At 48.5% G+C, this 22,762-nt stretch overlaps 1 protein-coding gene across 1 annotated transcript; it reads right to left on the bottom strand.

The window, feature by feature from the left end:
• Positions 1 to 8,891: 8,891 nt before the first annotated feature.
• LSG1 (large 60S subunit nuclear export GTPase 1) lies at positions 8,892 to 21,096 on the bottom strand. Its single transcript, XM_040074628.1, has 14 exons — positions 21,016 to 21,096; positions 20,825 to 20,942; positions 20,478 to 20,598; positions 19,808 to 19,894; positions 18,882 to 18,968; positions 16,663 to 16,723; positions 15,782 to 15,958; positions 14,300 to 14,725; positions 13,896 to 13,997; positions 12,937 to 13,080; positions 12,512 to 12,635; positions 11,825 to 11,904; positions 11,111 to 11,284; positions 8,892 to 9,814 (listed from the first exon to the last, which is right to left on the bottom strand). Exons 1-14 carry the CDS (start codon positions 21,094 to 21,096, stop codon positions 9,635 to 9,637), a joined length of 1,962 nt encoding a protein of 653 aa, XP_039930562.1. The 3' UTR covers positions 8,892 to 9,634.
• Between the last annotated feature and the right edge of the window lie 1,666 nt (positions 21,097 to 22,762).

The following is a 22,762-nucleotide window of genomic DNA, read 5'->3' as shown; positions in this document are numbered from 1 at the left end:
AAGAGGGTGCGAGGGCGCAGCTACATGTGCTAGGTGCCTGCAAGGGAAGCACTGCTGCCCACAGCTGCCCCAGTCTCTGACAGGGCTTAGTAGGTGCTGGCAGAGCTGCAGCACGGGGCCACATCGTATCACGAAGCCAGCAGCAACAGCTATAGCATCTTCTATGGAGCAGGAAGTGTGCCAGCCCACAGGGACAGTGACTCTGCTGCTGCCAGGGCTGTCCTAGTCCTCGGGGCTTAGAGAGTTTTCCTGTCCCTAGAACTGCAGCCCCGGCACAGACAGAAGCCTCCTCTTGGCCCCTGCCAGCCCAGTACAGCCCAAATTAGCTTCCCCTTCATGTGTGCCGGGTAGAAGAGCCACGATTTTATCTCAGAAAAGCATTATTGTATTCCTCGAGCCCTATCTTATCAGGGAAAGGAAAATGGGACTTTGACAAATTGTCTCTGCAGCAGCCAGCGTGAGCATGTGATTTTCAGTAATCGCCCACCCTGTGGTCGCCAGTGGCCACTATTGTTCCCAGAAATGGCTGTGCCCTGCCGACTCTGGGCAGCCATGACCCTCCCGAAGGCTGAAGAGCACGAGGGCCCCAGCCACCCTCACCTTGGCTGCACCCAGTACATTGTGTTTGCAGGTGGGGATGCAGCTGGAGTTAGATTGATCCCTTTATCAGGAGCCTTCAAGTGCTGATAAGGTGACATTGCCTGCCTGGAGCAGGGACTTGAACTCTTTTGCAAGGGGAGATGGTTATCAGCAGTCCCTGGCAGGGCTGTGCTGGCTCTGCAGCCTTACAGCTGGAAGCAGGGCTGAGCTCTGAGCCTGGGACAGATAGGAAGGGTTTGTTTTGCTTTGCACAATGGCTGCTCAGATCCTGTCCAACAGTGGAGCAGAGAGCACGGCAGGGCACTTCAAAGGCACTCAGCCTTAGTGCTGTCACCACACAGTGAATTCAGCGTGGCCAGTGGCCGTCCTGCCCCTGGGACGCTCAGCCTGACCCCAGGGACAGCTTGGTCCTTGAAATACCCATTGCAACAGGAGACACATTGTTCCCAGTCCCAGGACAAAGAGGATCGTCACCTGAAGAGCTGATTTCATCTCACCAGGAAGTCTAAGAGCCACCCACAAACCTATCTCTGCCTGCAAAGCATCCACACAGGGAGGCAAGCAGGACACTCTTGTGATCTCTCCACTTCTTGCTGCTGCAGGGCCACCTGGGGACCCTCCCCAGCAGGGTCACAAGGACCAAAATCCCATTCAATGGGCCCACAAGCCACATTCCCAGGCAGAGCAGGGAGCAGCAGGTGCTTGGCTCACATCTGCTGCAAGCTCCAGGGCAGGAGAAGACCACAGGGTGACTGGTGGCCAGCCAGTGTGACAGCCAGAATGATCCTGCAATGGTGTTCCACAGGGGACCCCTGCCTGCCCCACTCGGGTCACCTGGGAGGGGGAACAGCACTGGGACCATGACCTGCAGCCAACCTCACTGCTTGTGCAAGGCATTGGGAAGCTCTCCATCCCCCTGAGCACAACTGTGGTTGCTGGTGGGTTGATCTCCATCAGAGGTGCTGGTGCCAGCGGTAGATCCCCAAATACCCAAGCAGAAGCAGCCAGTGAGGGCTACTGGGAGCAGGCAGAAGTTACAGCTAACCACATTGCACAGCTGTACAACACCTACATGGTGTTTTAGTGTTTTGTGCCCTCTCTTGCTCTGCTGCTGGCTCCTTCTTCCCAGGGCTGGATGAAGGGAGAGATTGACAGGTGCTGCAAGTGTCACAGCCATGCCAGCAAAGCTGCTGCTGACTCCTGCATGTCTCCCTATGCCTACAGCTCAGCCCTCTGCTTTCTAGAGCTGGGCTATCAGAGTGAAACCAAATAGGAAAACCCCAGGTGGACTGAATATGAGACCTGAAAGGGCCGAGGCCACTGATTTCCCCTCGCTGCACCTCAGGGCAGAGGACAAGTGCAGCTGCTGGAAAATTGCAAACCACAGGAGTATGGGATGTGCCCCAGCCCCTCCTGTGCAGCTCCTCCCTTTGCCAGATCCCTGAAATGTCTCTTCCCTCAGCCTGACCAAACACCAGGGTTCACCTTCATGGCTCCTACCCTGGGACGCCCACAGGAAGGGACCAGGCACTGCTTGCCAGCACAGCACCCATCCCTCTGCTTTCTGAAGTGCAGCTGTCAATGGTGGAACACCAAGGCAGCCCTTGGGACGCGCCTCTGGGGCCAGCACAGAGCAGGTCAGCACAGGACCTCCTGCAGCCCACCCTGCCACTCCCAGTGCCACAGCCTGGGGGCTTCCTGAGCCAAAGAGCCAGCCCTGGCCTGCCTCCCTGAACTCCTCTCATCATTCATCCCAGTCTTGCTGCCCAAAATAGCCTACAATGATTTCCGCAGTTAATCTGGGCCTGCTCTGAGCCTGCAGGCTGTAATCTGAATGTGGCTCTAGCCAGCTTCATTTCAGACATTTCAGACCTGTCCCCTTTCTCTAAGACATGGCAGAAACACTCCTACTTTCCTTTGCTCTGCTGTCCCAATGGTACCTACCCCCACCACATCCCCTCTTCAGGACAGGACACAGCTGCAGAGGCTTGTCTCTGTCCTTACAGAGATGCCATCTGTGCCCCTTGCACCTCTTCTGGTGGCCTGTTTAGCTCTGGGCACTGAGGGGTGCCCAGTGCTGTACGCACATCGGATTCTCTTCCAGCCCTTTCCCAACCAGTTCTCACACAGCACTGCTCCCGTGACCAGCCTCTTTGGCAGCACCTAATCCTGCCCCCAGCCCTGCCAGATGGATATCACTCTGTTCTTGTCCCCCACTCTGAAACATAACCTATAACACACAGAACATGCCATTCTGTCCCTCAGCCACTCAGCAATGCTTTCAACGCCTGCCACCAGCTTTGGAATGTTCATATAACTAAAAATGATCCAGAAATGGATCACTAGCAAATACTGTGGCCTCATTTTTCTCAGCTTTTTCAAATTGTTTAAAGTAAGATTTAAAGCAAGACATCAAGCTATGTGATACAACTGACACCCTCGAAGGATGGGATGCCATTCAGAGTGACCTGTACAAGTCCAAGAACTGGGTCCATGAGAGCTTCATGAGGTGGAACAAAGGCAAATGCAACCCTGCATCTGGGTTGAGGCAACCCCTGATATCAGTACAGAACAGATTGAGAGCAGCCCTGCCAAGACTTGGGGGTGCTGGTGGATGGGAGGCTGGATATGAGCCAATAATGTGCACTGGCGGCTCAGAAAGCCAAACATATCCTGGGCTGCATCTCAAACAGCATGGGCAACAAGTGAGGGAGGAGATTCTGCCCCTCTGCTCTGGTGAGACCCCACCCGCAGTACTACACCCAGCTATGGGGTCCCCTACATAAGAAGGACATGAACCAGTGGGAGCAGCCCCAGAGGAGGCCATAAAGATGATCAGAGGACTGGAGCATCTCTCCTATGAGGAAAGGCTGAGAAAGTTGTGGCTGTTTAACCTGGAGAGGAGAAGGCTTGGGGCAGACCTTAGGCTTGCTTTTCAGTACTTGAAAGGGACCTACCAGAAAGATGAGGACAAACATTTTAGCAAGGTCTGTCGTGATATGACAAGGGGTAATGGATTTAGGGTGAAGAATGATTAATTTAGATTAGATATAAGGTAGAAATTCTTTACAGTGAGAGGAAACACTGGAACAGGTTGCCCAGAGGGGTGTAGTTACCTCATCCCAAGAAACATTCAAGGCATGGTTAGGTGGAGCTCTGAACAACTTGGTATAGTTGAAGATGTCCTTGCTCATTGCAAAGCAGTTGGACTAGATGGTCCTTGAAGGTCCCCTCCAACCCAAACTATTCTCTTGCAAGAGTGTAAATAACAGATACAGATGTTCCCGTGGAATGGAGCAGGAGCAGGCCAGGCTACCAGTAGGTGCAAGGCTCATTGTGCCCTCTGCACACCCCTGTGACAGCCGGCCCCACGGGCTCGGGAGATCCCAGCTCACACGGACATCCTCCTGAGCTTTAGAAAAGCGGCCAAGGTGCCCACCCCAGCGTCTGCAGCAGAGACTTTTGTTTCACTTGAGGTTATCTTATCGCCATAGGAAAGGCAATACAGCAGAAGAATTTCCTTTCCTTTATGTTTCCAGCCTTTCCATTGTCTGGCGTCTGGATTTCTGAGTCTTGCCACTCACCAATGTGCTCAGGCCTTTATAAATATGAATGTAGGCCCTTCTTATCAGCAGGAGCTCTGCAGGGCTCTTTTTGCTGCTGCAGGCAAACCAGGCAGGGCCTGGTGGCCCCAGGGCCCATCCTCACCCCATTCATGAGCTGTGCAAGACAGGTGCCAGCTCAGCAGTTCATTCAGAGGGATGGCAGTGCCAGGCAGCAGAGCTTGATGAGAATTGACCAAGGCATTGAAACACCACAGTCTTCCATTTTTCTTCCTTACGTGGCAGATCATGAATGATGGGTCAGACCCCACACAGAGCGCTGTAGACATACTCAGCCTGCTGGATGGGTTTCCATCTCACGGGTACGTGGCTCATGGAGCTAAAGTTAGCACCCAGGGATCACCAGGAAGTGCGGTGGCCACCAGCAGTGAGCCACAGTGAGCACTGTCCCTTTCTCCTGCCTTGCTGGGTGATCAGCTAGGCATGGCTCGTAAGCCTAAATGCAGGGGGAAACAGCTGCACAATCAAAGAGGAGACAGATGGGTTTGAATCCAGCTGTGAGGCTGCACCTCTCCCAAAGGCCCAGTTCAGAGAAGGAAGTGGTGAGAAAGGGGGGCCCCCATGCCATATCTCAGCAGGACAAGCATGAAAAATGCTGGGAACTGTCCTTGCTCCACCAGGCAGTGCTGTGATAGCACCCCAGAGCTTCTGACCTTCCCACAGAGAGCCCCAACGAAGCACCTTCTGCTGCTTATTTCTTGCTTGGCTGAGGTTATCCTGGAGGAGCTGCAGCTTGTCTGAAGGTGCCTGGGCACAGCACAGAGCAAGGCTGAGCAGCAGGGCTGGGCTGGCTCCGCTGTACCATCACATCCTCAAAGTCCCACTGTGAAGAGAAAGGAGCAGGCAGTGCCCCAGGCGGGTGCCAGGGAGCCCCAGGCAGCTCCTTGGGCAGCACAGGACCTGCACCGCCTCCTTCCAGAAAGGGGAACTGGCTGCATTTGAAACTAGAAAGTTTTTGGTTCTCCCTTTCTCCATGGCAAAGCGCAAAACAGAATAATGCTGGTTTCCATTTTTCTCACACACTTCCCTCACTGCACAGACAATGTGAGGGGAGGGCTCAGGAGCACACAGTGGCCAGGAAGATGTGAAGTGTGTCAAGAGTGGGAGAACCCCTTTTCCCTGGGCCCCACACAGTAGTTGTTCCTGAGCATTCCCCTACGCTGACTGCCCTGAGCACAGCCAGTCCTGAGAAGCTCCAAGCAGACACTCTTGCTGAAAGCCCTGTGAAATCCCAGATGAGTCTGCACTGGTCTACCAATGCTGACCAAAACAAAGGGGCGCTGTAGAGGCTTCCAGCTTCCCTTTGCTCTGGGCAGGCAGCAAAAGCCTGGCTGAACTGCAGGACCTTCCCTCATGGATGATGTCTCTAGTTCTTTGCCTCAACTCCCAAGTGACAAAGGGCTGGTGACATTTCCAGAAGGGCAAACCCAAGTCTGCTCCACCCAGCACGTGCAGTCCTCCTGCCCTGACACCACCCATGGGACAGACCCTTTTCCCACAGCCACAGCAAGAACACTGGGGCAGAGTTCCTCTGACTCAGTAGTGGTTTCTTTTCCTCTTGTCCTCACCATGACCTCTCTTCGTATCCCAAAATGGCTTGGGCACCTCAGGCATTTAGCTTGGAGAGATTATTTTCTGAAGGATACTGGAGAGCTGCTCCCTGCCTCTCTCCCAGGATATATTTCCCCCTTTTTTTTCTCCCCTTCTGCAACAAAAATGAGAAAAAACTCAGTAAAAAAGCTGGACTAGAGCCACCACACAGGGAAGGGGGACAGCACAATACTACTCCTCGTAGACAAATGGGGTAAAGGATCCTTCAGGGGCCAAGCAATGGTATGAAGCTCCTTACAGAAGGGAAGGAGTTGTGACCAGAGGGTGAAAAAGAAAGGTTGCTTCTGACTTTAAAGTGTCTCAGGGCAATTAGAAAAGAGTTGCTTTTGCAGAAATAGCTTGAAAGGCCCTGGACTCAGCTGCTGCCTTGCCATGGCTGGAGCCACACTCCCCACTGCGGTCCTGGCCACCTCCTTGCCAGGGTGGCTGGGAAGAGCAGCTCCTGAGACATTCTGCAGGGGTCTGGTGGGCTGGGGAGTCCCTGAGGACCCACACCTCTGCTGGGATCCTGAACTGGAACAGGATCCACTCCTGCTGCTGGGGGCAACAGGGCAGCTCCTCTCCCTGGGAAAGGCCGGCCCCTAATGGCAGGAGAGGGATCCCACAGGGCAGTCCCTTGCTGCAGACTCCCTGGTAAAAAGCCATCATCCCTTTATCCTTGACCTGAGACTGGGAGAAGATCAGACACCCGACCCTGACAGCCCCAGTCTGCAGTGGGGTGATGGGCAGAGGACTTGTGTAATGCTGGCTCTGCCAAGCCGAGGAGAGCAAGGCTCCTACAGCACATGCCACCAACAGCAGTTAGAAGAGCCACAGCACCCACAAGAGAGTGGCTTAAGGGATTTGCATCCTGGCATCCCCTACCCCTCAACTGCCCATGATGCTTCAGGTTTCAGGAACAGAGTAAAAAAATAATGCTATTCTTCAAAACAAGACTGCAAAACACGTTTTTGTAGTAGCTAGATGGCCTAGATGGCAGCTCAGACACACCAGGGTGAGTCCTGTGTATGAAGCAAAGCCCCAGCTCTCTGGACATCCAGGGCAGAGCTGGCGATTCCACCACAGGCTGTCAGTGCTGGCCCGCAGGTGTGGCACCCAGCGCCACGCACAGCACAGACCCACCCGTGTGTCTCCTGGGATAGCAGGAGCTGGTGTGAGACCCCCTGAACTGGGCAGAAGAGACCTGCAGGCAGAACTGTAGTTCTCAATCTAAGTGCAAGATACCATAAAAGGCCAGTTCAGCTCCAAACCATATTCCCAAGCCAGTTCTGCATTTCTGCTGCAGATATCATTGCAGGAGGTAACATCAGCCAGGAAAACAAGCTGTGTGCATTATAAAGCAAAGCTGCCTGAAAGGGGAGACAGAGCACTGGGGTGCTGGAAGTGCTGTGGATCCCAAAGAAGAGACTGGAGACAGTTGCAACCTGCACACTCCCTCGACACGCACACAAGGCACTTGAAGAAAACAGCACTCCAAAATGGAAATTTGCCTTCTCCAGAAAGCAGTGGAGCAGCAGAAGCTACTCACAGGTGGCCAGGGCAGAGCACAGTGTCTCCTTTGTGTTGGCTCTGACAAGTGAGCAGTGCCCACATGGCCCCACGCCTGCCAGCTGCTGCCATGTGCTGTACTGAGCTGTCAGCAAGGCCCAGCTGGCACTGCCCAGTGAGAGACGTGGTTCAGCAACACATCAAACCACCACAGGAAAGCATTCATTTGCCTTTTACCTATTTTTGCCCACTGCTCAGTAACAGCATGAAATATTAACGGGTCTTTATGTCCTTCTTCTGTTGAGGCAAGAGTCCTTTAGCACAGCAAGGAGCAGTTTGCATTTAACACCTGAGCACACAGTACTTGTTTGGTCATATTTACATTATCCTCCATTCACTCATGCAAACACTGCAAGTTGCTTGGCAGGTCTCACGGCCAAAGGTTTCTGCAAAGCAACAAGCAGTTGTCCCAAGTCTCAGGCCCTAGGGATTTCTGTCACTCATTAGATTTGGAAGGGTCTACATCAGGACACAGCATGTCCAGCAAGGCAGCTCGTGGAGACCCAGCTAACAGGAAAGGGCAGACAATGCAGAAGAAGAGAACTTGGGTACACACAACATGGGTGAACAATTCAAAATGCTTCAGAAGGAGAAAAACAGAATAGAAAAAAATGTTTTACATCTTCAATAAAAGATACTCCAACTTCAGTGTGACAAGTAATAGCTTCACACAAAACAGGACAAAAACAAAGGAATGTTTCTGAGCCATCAAGTCCCTAAAGCATTGTAAGGGACAAAAGCAGATACCTTTCCTGCAGGGAGGGTGGAAAAGTCAGATCAAAGTGATTTCGGTAAGGCACAACCTTTTCAGGAAACCAAGGCAAAGATCACCTTCTCCAGGAGAACTAGATTAAACAGTCTCTCCTGAGAATCTACTTTCTGCTATGGTACACTGATTTAAAATACCATTGACCATATTAAGTGTAATTATACTTTAACTTTACAGATGGCAGGGAACTATCCTCCCTCCAGTGGTGTAATTAGGAACTCGAGAGCAGGCACTCCAGGGGAAGCAGGAGCTGAGGTGAGAGCTCTGCTGTCAGGGGATGCTCTGCATACACAATGCAAACTGGCTGTACAGGACACACACAAAGATTCACAAAGCCAAAACCGGCTTGGTGGCACACCCCACATTTGCTGTGGCTTTGCTCAGCAGCTGCTTTCATCTCTCCATCCACATTTAAGGCCTGGAAAGTACAGAATTACAAGACAGCAATCCCTTTTTATAGTATCAAGAGACCAGCATCATCTCCTAAAAACAAAGCATGACTCCTCTTGGTGAGCTTTTACAGTCCTATCATTACTCCCCATGCTGAATAAGAAATGAAGAGCTCTGACCAAGTGCACAAACATTTTCTCAGTAGGGCAGCTGAGAAGTAAATCTCACTTTAATCTGAGCTCAAGTAAGAAAAGTCTTTTTAGCATCAAATACTCGTGTACTCAATTAAAATCTGCTAGTAGACAGTTCTCTGACTTAGGGCAATGAGACAACATGACACACATACAGGAAGTAAAATCTCAAACATATTTAAGGACAAATTAGCACCAGATTTTTAGCCAGTCATATGGAGCCAGTGTTTTAAAATACCCGTGGGAAATCACACAAAAACAACTGATACCAGCTCAGTGTAAAGGATATAAAAGCAACATTTTCCTTGCACGGTGTGCTGTGCTCTGCTCCAGCTGGGAAATGGGGAGTGGTTACAGATTCTACAGAATAGGGCTGAGAACACCGGAGAAGGAAGAGGGCAATAAAGATCATTTTACCTCATTTGTCAATACACTAAAGCATTTTATCAAATCAACAAACAAGCCTTAAAGACCAAAAAAAAAAAAAAAAAAGCAATAGTGTCTCAAAATGTAACAAACATCACTCATTGAAATTCAACTGTTTAAAGATTTTAGTCAGTTTTACAGGGCTTGCTTTGATTGCAACAGCTATAAAATACATCCTTTATGGAAGGAAAAAACATTCCTGCACAGCTCCATCTGCTCCCATTGAAAGGATGTTTCAGCAGCAGTCAAATGTCTGGGCTGGCTTCCAGATAACATGAACAGCCAGGTCTCCTTTGTTCTCAGAAGGGATGAACTCCAGCACCAGAGCCCACTCTCATCCCCTGCCAGGCCAATCCACTGCAGAGAGCTCCCAGGTGAGCTAGTGATGCCCACCTATCTGTTTTTCTTCCTCCTCAATTAAGGCCTATGAGACAGTGGAGTCCCTGCCCTGAAAAGGCAAGATACTGGTACCACAGCTAAGCCTCCAGGTGCTTCGTGATCCTGCGGATTTTCTCCTTCCTGTTCCTGTTTCCATGCTTTTTCCAGGGCTTTCCTACCACATTGGCAGGATTGGATGCAGTCACAGGCACGAGGCCGCTCCCAGGCCGGTACCCCATGGCAGCCCGGACCCCTTTCATCAGGGCACGAACGTTCTCCTGGAAAAGGAGACACAACCACCAGTAACCGAGGAGAAGACACTCAACCACTGCAGTATGTCAGTAAAACCAGACACAGGCAAGCTCAGGCCCAGCAGGACCTGCTCAGCCCCTGCTCCAGAGCTGCAGGAAGGTCACGGCAGGCAGCCAAAGCCTGCAGCAGCGCCAGATCTGCCAAGCTGTGCCGGGGCACCAGCGTCTGCCGCTGACGTGACACCGTGTCCCAGCCAGTATCAGCTCCAGCACCAGGATGGATCCTCACAGCCTCTGCTCTGTGCACAACAAATTGTCTTCACAAATAAATCTGGCGCCCAGGAAAGCCACAGACCAAAATAAGTTGCTCAAGTCTGGAGCGTGGGCAGCACTGACAGGGCTGGCAGCTTCTGCCAGCACTTGGAGCAGACAGAGCAACAGTCTGGTAATCCCAAAAATTCTTTTCAGGTCACAGTTTTCTGAAATAGCTCACTCTTTTTTTAAAAAAAAAGAGCCTGAGTTCTTGTTTTCAAAATGCATTATTATCTTAGCTGTGCTAAACAAATGGTGTTCATATCCTAACCAAACAGAATGGAACATGCTATCTATGACCCATCCTCCTCACAGTTAAAACCCAATCTTTGTCAGGTATGCAGATATGGTCAGTTATGGATTTCATATTTCACTCTGACTCATTAAAACACTTTTTCAGTAGTGTAGGGACAAAACAGATCCCTGTGGGACCTAAAAAGAATCATACAAGTTAAGAAAAATTCCCATTTTCCACTTAATTTTCAGATTTCTTGACTGGATTTTAAATCAGTTTGTATTCTTTTCATCTGATTTCAGGTTCTGAGTCAAAACCTCCATGTAGTACTACATCAATTATCTTAAAAAAGCTTATCACATCTTCTAAATACATCAGCTCAGGAAAGGAATGTCAGTTTGAAGGATCTATTAGTTCAAAACCATGTTCTGGGTCAGTTGCCGTGTCATTCCTCCTTGCCTTTCTTCCCAGTCACCCCACTGTTTGTTCAAGATTAACGTCTGATTGCTAATGACAAGGGTCACCCTGCTGACCTCTGAAAAATCATCTGTGCACACCTCATTAGCAATCCTTCTGTCACCTAGGAAATTCCCAGTGATTTAGGAGATAATAAAAGGAACAGAGAGCTCTTGGGTAGAAATTACATGCAGTTCCCACAGCATCAAAAACATTAACTCAACCCAGCACACCTCCGTCATCAAAGGTGGTTTTACCCCATTAACTACAGGTGAGTGCTGCAGCCAAAATTCCTAGAACAAACCTCTTCCAGAATTTACCTGATGGAAAAACGTTTTGTCCACCACATTTTCAATTTGTTTTGCTTTGGTATTTTTCTCAGGCTTCACCTGTCCAGTGCCCTGCAGAGTTGTACTGCCAGGGCATCTTTGATGTTGGTGCTGAAAATCATTTGGGTCAATACCAGGAGGTGGGTGGCAATATAACAGCTTCCCCTGTGAAAGCAATGGGACATAGTTGTTATAAAAGAAACTCAGAGAGAAAACAATTCCAAACCTAAATTAAAGTACTGTTCCACCTCTATATCAAAGTACCATTTGCAGCTGCAGTGTCCAGCTGCGAACAACACAGGGCAGAACTCAGGAGTACCAGGGGATCCTATTAAGAAATCAACAGTGAGTCACTGAGAGGTGCTGTAGAAGCACACAGCATTACAACACTCAGAGCAACAGTCCTTAGTGCCAAATTGGTCCAGCTGTACATTATGGGCTCATTTCCTCAGTATCTGCTAGCTATTTTAGAGATATGATTATTTATTTAGCTGGCACCATATTTTTAAGCAATCACCTTTCTAAGTTCAGGCAGCTTGAGAAATTCAATTTATTCTTTTAAAACACAAAAGCAGCCCAATTTAAAGAGTCTTTTGATAGCTGGTGATTTTATCCAGAGAAACAGAATTTACTTTATTGTACTCCAGTGCAACCTTTAGCTCACTTCTGAGAAGGGAAGAAAACCCAGAGGTAGGAAGCACTTACACTGACATAATCTTTTAACACATATCGAGCTGATCTCGGCTGGTCTGGTTGTCCATGAGCTGTCATAAAGCCCCTCATATCTGAAAGAGAAATCCAAAGTTTATTCTGTGCAAGTACAAGAGAATGTTAGTATGTTTTCCTCTGCTGCACAACCACCCATTTGTATTCTTTCTCAAAAACACTCCCTTGGTAAGAGGCTTCTCTTGGGGAAAACAGGGAAAAAAACAAGGAAGAATTCTGGTGACTGTAAAGGTACTGCAGAAACATCCTGACCTGAAAGAAATTTTAAGACCTGACATCTTCCTACTAGTAGAAAACTGCTAGGGTTTTGTTTTTGTTTTAAAGGCAAAGAATGAGAATTCACTGCATTGCTCAAAGTCCAGTTCAGACACAGATGGTGGGAGGTATCTGAAAGGGTAAGAGCACCACACTATAGACTGGTAGGGCATTTCACCAATATCTTCACTCCATCACTACATCTGTCAGATGAGACTGGCAAAGCACCACTCCAACACACAGGAGAGGAGCCATTAACAAAGATTATTCCTGAGAGGAGGGCAAGTCCTACCAAAGAGGTTCAATGTACAGCAAACCCAAGCTGGGCCTAGCTTTCCAACATTCTCCTGAGGGCCACGTTCAGGACCATGCACACAGTGCATGACAGGTTTTAAAAGGATCATCACTCACATCCATATGCTGTTAGCAGCTCTTCAGCTGTTGGCTTTCGATCTGGGTCCTCATCTTCCCTTGGCCTTATGATATTTATTCCATAGGTTGCTTCCAAAATGTTTCGTGGGATATGCTGGCAAACATAAGCTAGTGAAGGAAAGCACTTTGTGATTTACGCTACACAAGTAATCTTGCCCTTGAAACTCTAACAGCATGCACAAAAAATGACTTTGGGATTTTGCTGCAAACCAGAAAAATAACACAAGTCTGACAAAAAGACTAAGCTGAAATGATATAGGAACACACCAACACAGCAGGACTTTTATCCAGTATGTCCCACCTCCCTCAAAGCATGAGCACATGTGCTGCTAGCAACATGGAATATGCTGCTTGGCATACTCCAGATCCAACCCTTGCACTCTCACAAACACTGGAAAGGATATTAGAGAAATAGGTGGAACATGGTCCCTCATCTGATCTATAGGCAGAATTCCAGAACAAATCATTTCTGCCTTGGTAGAGACGAAAGATGGCATCACCAGACCGGGGCAATCACAAAGGCACAGGCCAGGCTCCACATACAGGGTCTACATGATAAATAAACCATTAGTTCACTATGGCAAGTCAGTGTCCATGGAAGAGAAAGGAAAAAAAAAAAAAAAAAATCAAATGCACAGATAAAACATGGATGCAAATGACAATAAGCAGAAATACTACTAACACAGACACCTGCCCTGGTCCCAGCAAACGAATTAAGGAGATCAGATGTGGAAGACAGGAACACTTTCAAAGTTCCTAAATGAGGTGTCCAGATGGGGGCAGCAAGACCTTCAGCTCTCCAGTCTGATGGAAGAGAAGAAAGCACTCCAGAAACCTTTAAGTGTGTTGGACCTTCTGAAACAGCCAGGAGTTTGAAAAGTACAAATCCCACAATGGTCCCACACTATAGCATTGGAGTTGCTACCTCAAAATCAAAACTTGATCAATATTGAAACATCAGCAAAACTACATTTATTCACAGCAATGATGTAGGCAAGGATAGTTTGAAACCTTGATCTTAACCTATTTGGAGGAACACTCACTTTAAAAAGCTTCTCTCCTCAACATTGGTGTTGGAAAAGAAAGGGGACAATGTAAGGAAATAAAATCAGGAGATCGAAAACATGCCCCATTGCACAGCAGCTCTCGTGAGTGGCTCAAAATCAAGCACGAGTTTAGAAGCAAGAATTAGAGTTCCAAAATTACACACATCAAGACCACCCCTCTCCAACCTACTCTGCTGGCCACAGCTCAGGCTGGCAGAGTTCTCAGTGCATGTGGCTGCAACTACATCATAACGAAGCTCTCTTCCTCTGGGGAAAAAGAAATTGATAAAAAGACTGATGTTATTTGTTAGCAATACCTGGAAGTGTTTTGTACGGCCTGGTGTAGCAGACACCGACACCTTCTTATTTCCAAGGATTGTGTTGATAGTTGAACTTTTGCCGACATTAGGGTAACCCACCTAGATTACAGAGAAATGAAATGTTAATAAGCAGGGTGATGCCAAAAGACTGACAGAGCTCTGACACAAAAAATTTTTAATAATACTTACTAAATTAAAAAAAAAAATAGGGAAGCAGGGGGGTACACTGAGCTCCAGGAACTTCAGTATTAATCTTTGCACAAAATCCACAGTGGCTTGTGCTTGCTAGTTTTTATACCCTTATAGGAAGCCAGGCAAAAGCATGAATTTTTCCCATGGAGAGCACATGGAATTGAAATTTAGATTAAGTAAGTTCCATTTAAGCACAAAGTCCAACTTACCAGCCCAACATTTACTTCCCCATCCTTCACCCTTGGTCCATTGTGCATAGTTTTGAATATCTCCAGCAGCTCATTTCTCTGTACCAGATGGCTGAAGTTCCTGATGTTCTTGTTCCGCTCCTGCGCTCCATGCTGCATTGTAGCACCGTCAGTCCTGCTTTCCGTCCTCTCTGGAGCAACAGCACTTATGTTGTCACCAGGTTCATCTTCAGAACAGGTTTGCCAGTCCTCCTCTTCATCATCTTCACAGTCTTCATATTCATCACTGCTGTCATCATCACTCACCAGAACCTGGTTTACACTTTGCCAAGTGCTGCCTGTGGACGCTCTCTCTGCGCCACTTTGTGCTGTGTTGTTGTCTTCTTCACTGGAGCCTTCATCCTCAGAACTGCCCGGGTGCTCCGCTCCCCCCTCAGCGCCCAGCTCCTGTGGGAACAGCACTTCAGAGGTGAAATGCAACGACAACACCAAGCCTTGCTGCTGTCTGCAGCTGCTGAAGCACAGGCAGGTGTCATCAGCCAGATCCCAAGAGCTGACAACTCACTGTGTTTACATCACACTGGGGTTTTTCAGAGCTCTTAACTGGATGTAGGAAAAACTAGCCCTTTTCAAGAGAAAGACGAAAGTATTCCAAGATGGACTGTTCACAGCTTCTCTGTGAAGTCATTAAGAAGTTGCTCTCCAGAATGAATGTGTGCACACTGACACTATTTTTTAAATTATTAAGTGTTCCAAGCAAAAAGAATGAATGATGTTTTTTCAAAATGCTCAGAATACAAAGCCAGTTGTTTCATGCCTGAATATTTCATTAAAATAATTTCAAGCTGTTTTATTTTCAGTCAACTCTACACTTCTTCCCTGCAAAGAGTTTACATTCAAAAATGAAGATATTTTTACAACAATAGTATTTTGACCTTTCTTCCCAAAAAAGAGAACTAACACCTTCATTCTCACTTTTAAACTAGTCTGTCAAGCATTCTATACAAAGACTGTCCTGATGAACAGAGTAGATATTTTTGGAAGGATATATGGGCTATTCCACAGCCGAATGCCATAACAGAAGAAAGCAGCACCTATTGGTATTATGTAATTTGGGGCAGCAGCTCAGTTTGTTCCACTGGGTAAATGGCCTTCAAGTAATTTAGGTTCTTCAAGAAACACTTCCCCTCCCTGGGAAAGAAATAAAACTCTGTACAGATAACCCTGTCCCTCACAGCATCTCTCTTGGAAAGGTTTCCAATTCTTTCAATGAGTTAAGAGTTTGCAAGCAGGTCTACAAGGGCTGTTTCTGTATTCTGCACATTGTTCACCATTTTACTCTCCTCACTTTTGTCTCTGAATTGATCCTTCAAATGCTGTTTTATAGTTGCACACGTCTTTAAATTAATCCTTTTATGCTCAGGTATATCACAAGGATAGCTGCAGAGCAAGTTACCAGCTGCAGCCAGCACAGACCTAGTTTGAAGTGTTCACCTACAGTACCTTTGATTCTCCGCACAGCCGTTCACACTCTGCCAAAGCTGACCAGAACACCACCTTGACACCCTCTTTCTCAAAGAACTCTGCCCAAGCAGCACGTTGCTCCTCACTCAGCAAATCTGCTTTGTTGATCAGGATCATGTTCTCCTTGTCATTACTGACTTCCTTAACGTAACTTTCCTAAAGAAAACAAGAGAAGGATCAGTTTGTACTCTGGCTTTGACTCCTTCCACCCCAAGGCAATACAAGAGCAGCAAGACAAATTACTCCATGCAGCTCCACACGAGTGTAGCCAAGCCTACAACCCCTGGGCTGGTGGAAGTGCTGTTCAGCAGACAGCTACAAGAACAAATTGGAGCATTCAACTACCACAATACACCTTGTTGCTGGCCACGTGTGCAAACACCTTATCTGCTTAGAGCTGTGACAAGATATTAATCAGCACCCTGCAGCAGGAGCTCCTAAGATAACTATTTGAGCAATTTCATGTCTCCCTGATGCAGTGTTCTATAGCCTATCATTACAAACTTGTCACTTTAATAATTTTTGATCCTCTGTAATCCTCACCCACTTTTATTCCACTATGCTTTTACATAAGACAATTCCTTTATGTGAGGACACTTCTAGTGGGTAATGAGGAATAATATAATTTCTGCAGTGTAACATCTGCAGAAGTGCCTCTAAATCCACAACATTCTTTCTGAAATACCAAAAGACAAAGAAAAATAAGTTCATTCCAGAATACTTGCATCAATTAATAAGGTGTCCACTTAGGCACAACAGCAAAACAGCTTCAAGGTGGTTGAATGCATTAAACAAAAAACATATCACATAAACATTAAGACATAAAACAAAGACAACATGCAAGAAAGTGCTTTACTTACCAGATCTTGACATCTAAACAGAAGGGGGTTTCTGGCATCTACTATCTGGACTACAATATCACTGCAAAAGTAAAGGAAAGCCCCATAGAGTATTCCCTCTTACCTTGCCTCAAAGGAAGCAGTATGACACAGCAATTATTCACTTCTAGGTTTTGCTTGGAATTTTAGTAGTTTTAAGTGTATTATCCTACTTAAAACCTTTACTGAACAACAGAGCACCTCAGCAGCCCATCTGCCCAACAGAGCCATGCTTGTGCTACAAGCCAGTACTGCCGTACAGTGTTTCCTTCTCACTTGGCTCATTCTCCTGTACAACTGTACAGCCAGCAAGGGGGAAGAAGACAGGACAGTTTTGCCAACCCATCTATCCTCCAGAAATGCTCAGCAGACAAGAACCACAGTAGTGGTACTCCATCTTTTAGAATGGGACGAAAAACTGTGATAACACAACTATTTCTGTCTATTCTCATCCTCAGCTGTGGCAGAGTGATTACAGAGAGAAAAAAGAGGTGGTTTTCCTACACAGCGAGATATTTTGGAACGCTGTTGTCCTTCTTGCATGGAACAAGATGTACAAATCTCCCACAAATCACCTGCAGATTCTAAGCATTTGATATTAGGTATTCTCAAAAGTTCCTCTGTGCTCTTTTCGTCACAAAAAAAGCATAAAACAATGAAAAAATAGAATTAAACTTCAGTGAAATACACTGCTCCCCCATGCAAACATGCTTTTAGGAAACACCTTCCAAACCAAGACCAGGTTGCCACCATATACATGAGCAGGACTCATTAGTTCCACACAGTAATTAAATGCAATGGCTTCAGATCCCAAAGGTATCCATGCTTCTTTTGTCAAACGGAGGGGAAAATTTAACTACAGTCTCTTCCACTAGAACTTCTCCAGGCAAGTAATGTAAAATACTGCCATATATTATCCCATGCGGATTCTATTTGTTCGACAGGGATTTCTGTGAAGTCAGGACAGCTTTAGAATACCACGGGTCAAACGGAAGAATTTCAAGCCTCACTAAGCAGTTATGTATTTAAAAAAAAAAAAAAAAAAAATCAATAATCCCCCATGGGAATAATTTCATAACCCACATGGGTACAAAGAGGGACTGGTCAGCAGTCAGCAACAGCAACCTTTCAGCAACAGTTACAGACATTGAAAGATCAATACAAGAGAAAGCTGACACCATCGTACTGGGATGGGATACAGAGAAGTTACTGAGCCACAGTGCTGGGAACTAGTTTGAAGCAAATACATGGAAAAGGCTGATAACAGATCCAATTATCTGGAAAGGTTAAAGGACTGAGTGACTTTTCCATTCACTTCTGAGACAGCATCCCCACTTGACATGAAATAAAAAGCTTCAACAGGAGCAGAAAGGCACTAATAACACATTCCAATCACCCCAAAACACCAGTACACTCACACTGCACATCATGATACCCTACAACAGATGCTCCTGACCACCACTCTCCCAGCCAAAGGCCCAGCAGCACTCAGTACAAAGCCCCTTCTGTGAAGGGACCAGCTCACCATGACCTCACTGGTGAAGTATTTTTCAATTTTAGTAAAGTGAGATGAGATTATCTCAAACTTAATTACTAGTGAAATTAAATGCCCCAGTTAGATTAATGTGGTAGATAGCACTCTTATTGTATTACAGCTCAGCAGAGCAAACAAAGCTACTCCTGTGACATGACAGCCTGTTGTCTTCTGTGCAATGCTACAACTTCTCCATGTGGCAAAGGGCCAAGGACCAAGAGGTTCCTTCTTTCCCAACATTACTTAGTCCTTGCCTCTTGCCCCTGAACATCAGCTGCAGCTGTGTGGTTGGGAAAGAAGGGAATGGGTTAATTTTGGCAAGAGACCTCAAAGGCACTTTCTCAAAGGAGGCCTCTCATACTGAGTTACTGCAGGAGACCAGGAGCAGCAGCCACCGAAGAATCCTCAGACACTCACAGCGCTGAAAACCCGCCTGCAGATCACAGTGCTGAGAACCAGCTGGCACCACTAAGAAGCTGCCCTTCTTCACATCCCACGTTAATCATTTCCAAAAAAAAAAAAAAATCACTGCAGTGTTGATAATAAAATATTACTAACTTAATATTTTTTCCTGTGATGACAAACTTGAAGCTTGTCTTAAAAACTACAGTTCATGAAAATAACATCCAACATCGCTTTTGAAAAAGTGGATAGCAAAATACTTTACCTTCTTTCAATGACTCTCCAAAGCTGACGCCAAAATTCCAAGTTTCTTTCAAATGGGGTTAGAATCAACTTTTTCTCTTCCTCAAGGCTAAGGCGAAACAGAAAAAATGATGCTACATTTGGTCCATGGCAGGCTGTAACCTCACCACCAATTCTTCCCTAGATCCAGAAGGCTTTAGTGTTGCAGAGAGCAATCAAACCAAACTCATAGGGATAGTATTTCTGATGTTTTTTAAAACAGATCAAGCACTCAGGTACACTGCTGCCAGTGGCACTGGTTTAGTGGTGGCACAATGGCTCCTGACCTTGTCAACACGGAAGTGGTAAGGAAAGAAAAATAACTCATCATGAGTCTGCCTGTGAAATTTGAGAGCCACAATAACAAACAAGGGAAGTTATCCCAAGTGCCAGCAGTTATTTTTTTAATAGAGTACCACTTGGAAAAAATAACAAAATTTGGGGATGGTACCTGCAATACCTCTATACAATCTTTAAGTTGGTGTTACCACCACCTGAACAGCTTTACTCAGGGTAAACATGAGTTTGCAGGGTGTGAGCAGATACCACCCAACTCTCCAGGCCAGCAGATGCAGCACCAGACCAGCACAAGCTGCTGTATGCAGGCTGGCAGCACTGCAGTGTCTCTTAAAAGACACATCCAGTGATCCTCCACTTCACAGGTGAATGAAGAACATCACATGCCATCCCGAGTTATTTTAAAAGAACATGCACACACAAGACAGCTTAGCAGACCTGACCACAAAGACATGTTGGACTGTGGTCGGGATGTCCAGCCTTCCAGGACAAGTTCAGAGAGCTACTGAATAGACTTTGTTTTATTGGTCCAACAAGGATAAGTACAACCCACTGCTTCCCGCGACACTAAATGCCACCAACTACTTACCCAGCCGCAAGCAGCATACTCACTGGGCAAGCTGTCTTCTCCACTCGAGAAAGCTCTCTCTCTCTGCTTGCTTCAAGTCCTCTGCACTGGTTGTCCTATCCCACTGTGGCCTATAACAAGGATATTTTGGAGTGAGTGCTCAGAAATAACAGTCAGTCCAGCTACATGACTTCAGAAAATAAAAAAAAACCCCATAAACACCACACAATCAGCTAGGCTGACGTAATGTTTCAGATGTGCATTCACCTGTTGTCAACAGCTTTAAGTACACCTTCTTTTCTTGTTCCTTCCAAGCTCCATTAGCAGAGAGCATATACTCCAGATACCACAAAGCTGTTTTCTTGAGCTAAGTTTTGTAGGGCCCTTAAGTTGGAAATCAATCTCTCTGTTTGCCATTCACAGAGCTCTGGAAAGGCTCACCAGGCAGCCTGGATGCACCTGCTACAGCAGTGCCAAGCTTTGGGCAGGAAGGCCACACCATCAGGCCAGAGAGGCTGGCACAGGCAGCACTCACATGGCAGACAGGCACATGTGCTGTGGGTTACAGCCAGCTCATGCAGGTTAGTTAGTGGCTTCTCCAAAAGCAGGGTATTTTCAACCTGAGGGCTGTCCTCAGGCTCGCAGGCACAGAGGGATCAGCCACAGTGCCCCACTCAGCCAAGGGGCACTCAGGCCCAGCCCTGCAGAACTCACCTCCGTGGGATGCGCAGGAACTCCTGATTCTCCTGGTGCAGCTGCCGGACGCGTTGGGCCTCCTGTGCTGTGAGCAGGCCCGTGCAGCTCTGGGCAGACACGATCTGGGCATTCAGACGCTCTGAAAGGAGAGACGGTCATCCAAAGCCACCTGTCCCCAGCCCTCCTACCCCTGCTGACCCCAGCCCTGGCTCAGGCCTCACCACCTGCCCCCAGTTCCCACCCGGCCAGACTCCCTGCCAGCCCCCACTCGCACTCACTCATCCCAGAACGGTGTCGTCCCGCCCCGGGATCCCCTCCCCAGCCCCCGGCCCAGCCGAAGCCCCAGGCCCGTCCCAGCTGCTCACCGGCCACGAAGCGGGTGCCGGCCAGCTCGGCCGTGGCCAGGAACTCCTCCAGCGGGCTCTGCTCGGGCGCCGACCGCAGCTCCGGGCCGCGCTCGACGACCACGTCGCTGGCGTGAAGCTGCCGGGACAAGACACCACCGTCAGCCCGGGCCGCCCCGGCCTCTCCCCCGCCTCCCCGGGCCCCGCCTTACCCATGAGGAGGCGCCGCGGCGCTCCAGCCCGCGCTGCCGCTGCAGGCAGCGCCCGAGCCCATCGCTCCGCTTCTTGCCCATGTGCCGCCGTCGCCTCACCGCCGACGGAAGGGGCGGGCCGGCGGCGGCGTTCTACCGCTAGCTTCCACCGCCCCTTCCGCCGCCCGGCCCCTTCCGCCGCCCGGCCGGCGCCTGTGCCCCGCGGTGCCCCCGCGCCTGCCGCCAGGCGGTGCCACCGCACCGGCACCGGCACCGGCACCCGCCGGCAGCGCAGCGCGGCGGGACAGTGTCGGCCTGCACTAGGGGAGGTTTAGGCTGGACGTTGGGAAGAATTTCTTCATGGAAAGGGTGATTAGGCGTTGGAGTGGACTGCGCAGGGAGGTGGTGGAGTCACCGTCCCTGGCGATGTTTAAGGATGTGGCACTTAGTGCCATGGTCTAGTTGAAAGGGTGTTGGACTCGATATTAGAGGTCTTTTCCAACCCAGTTTGGTTCTGTGATTGTCCATCCGTCCGTCCATCCATCCATCCACTTATCTATGCACCCATCTTTCCAGCCCTCCCACCCTGTGGTGCTCAGCATGGACACATATCTCTCTGCTCTCCCCTGCTCAGGCCCAGCTCTAACCCCCTCTGTCCCACAGCAGCCACCAGCCCCACCAGGAATGAGCCCGGGGGCACAGTTCACTCCCACCCCCAGGTCGGTGCTGCAGCGGGAGCCCCTGGCAGTGGGGTGACACACAGGGCTGCCAGCCCCAGCCCCTGGCAGTGCCAGTGGCGGTGGGGCCAGTTTCTCTTGCTGGTTCGCCCTGGTGCTGATGCTGTCAAACCACATCGTGCGAAACCCTGCCCGGCAGCCAGCCATGGGGGCAGGGGTTTGTGTCTCCCTCTGGGGAAAGCCACCAGCTCCTGTGGCCGAGGTTGACCCTGCACCCTGTAACACATGCAGGCCAGCGCAGGCTCCCCTTCCCTAGTGTCCATCATCCCAATATAGCAAACAGTGCATGTGGGGAATGATGGCGGCAAAGCGGGATCGTGGGTGCAGCTGTGGGAGGTGCACTATGAGGTAACTGGCAAAATCTAGCCTGAGTCTGGGCATCTTTGCCAGACAGAGGACATTACGTGACCAGGCAGGGAACCACTGAATGGATTTCGGCAGCAGCCATTGTGGCTGGTCTGGGTCAAGATGGGAGAGAAGGTTAAATTAATAAACAACTTGACCTGTACGTGTTCACTGAACTGATTTATGAAGCATTTCTCCTTTATGGGTGTTGGGTTAAGGCCAGACAGTTTTCACTACAACTCTGTAATGTGCATCAGTTGCAACTGGAGAATAACCAGGAAAACAGAGGCAGACGAAGCTTAACTTCAGGAGCTGGCCACCAACAGCATGGCAGCATGACCATAACCCCCAGGGCGGGGGCGGTCTTTTCTCTCTTGTCTCTTCTCTTTTCTTTCTTTTTTTTCTCTTGCTTTGTGATGCCTCTCCATGATAAACGCCCATTTGGAAGACACAATTTTTCTTCTTCTTTTCAAAGCCAGTAACTTGGGCATAAATTTCCCAAGGACGTCTGAACCTTTGCCATGCTCATCCCAGGCTCTGCCACCACCACCAGCCTGGTCTGGCCCCTCCTTTGCTTCCTAAAGGCAAATAAGAGAGATGAAAGGGGACCCAGCAGTCGCCTTTTCATTTAGGCGAGGTGCTTCATTGGAAGGCTGGTGGGCTGCAGACACCAGGCAGAGATTTAG

Source organism: Hirundo rustica, chromosome 10 (assembly GCF_015227805.2).
Source record: "Hirundo rustica isolate bHirRus1 chromosome 10, bHirRus1.pri.v3, whole genome shotgun sequence".
Classification (NCBI taxonomy): domain Eukaryota; kingdom Metazoa; phylum Chordata; class Aves; order Passeriformes; family Hirundinidae; genus Hirundo; species Hirundo rustica.
Note: the sequence above shows the minus strand (reverse complement) of the source record. Positions and strands in the feature narration are given on the sequence as shown.

Bases quoted from the DNA above. Each gene is read 5' to 3' on its own strand.
- LSG1 (XM_040074628.1), bottom strand. From the start codon at position 21,096: ATGGGCAAGAAGCGGAGCGATGGGCTCGGGCGCTGCCTGCAGCGGCAG. The intron at 20,599-20,824 runs GTGAGCAGCTGG...CTCTCCTTTCAG, and splicing joins CGGCACCCGCTTCGTGGCCG to AGCGTCTGAATGCCCAGATC. The intron at 13,998-14,299 runs GTAAGTTGGACT...TCTGTAATCTAG, and splicing joins GGGAAGTAAATGTTGGGCTG to GTGGGTTACCCTAATGTCGG.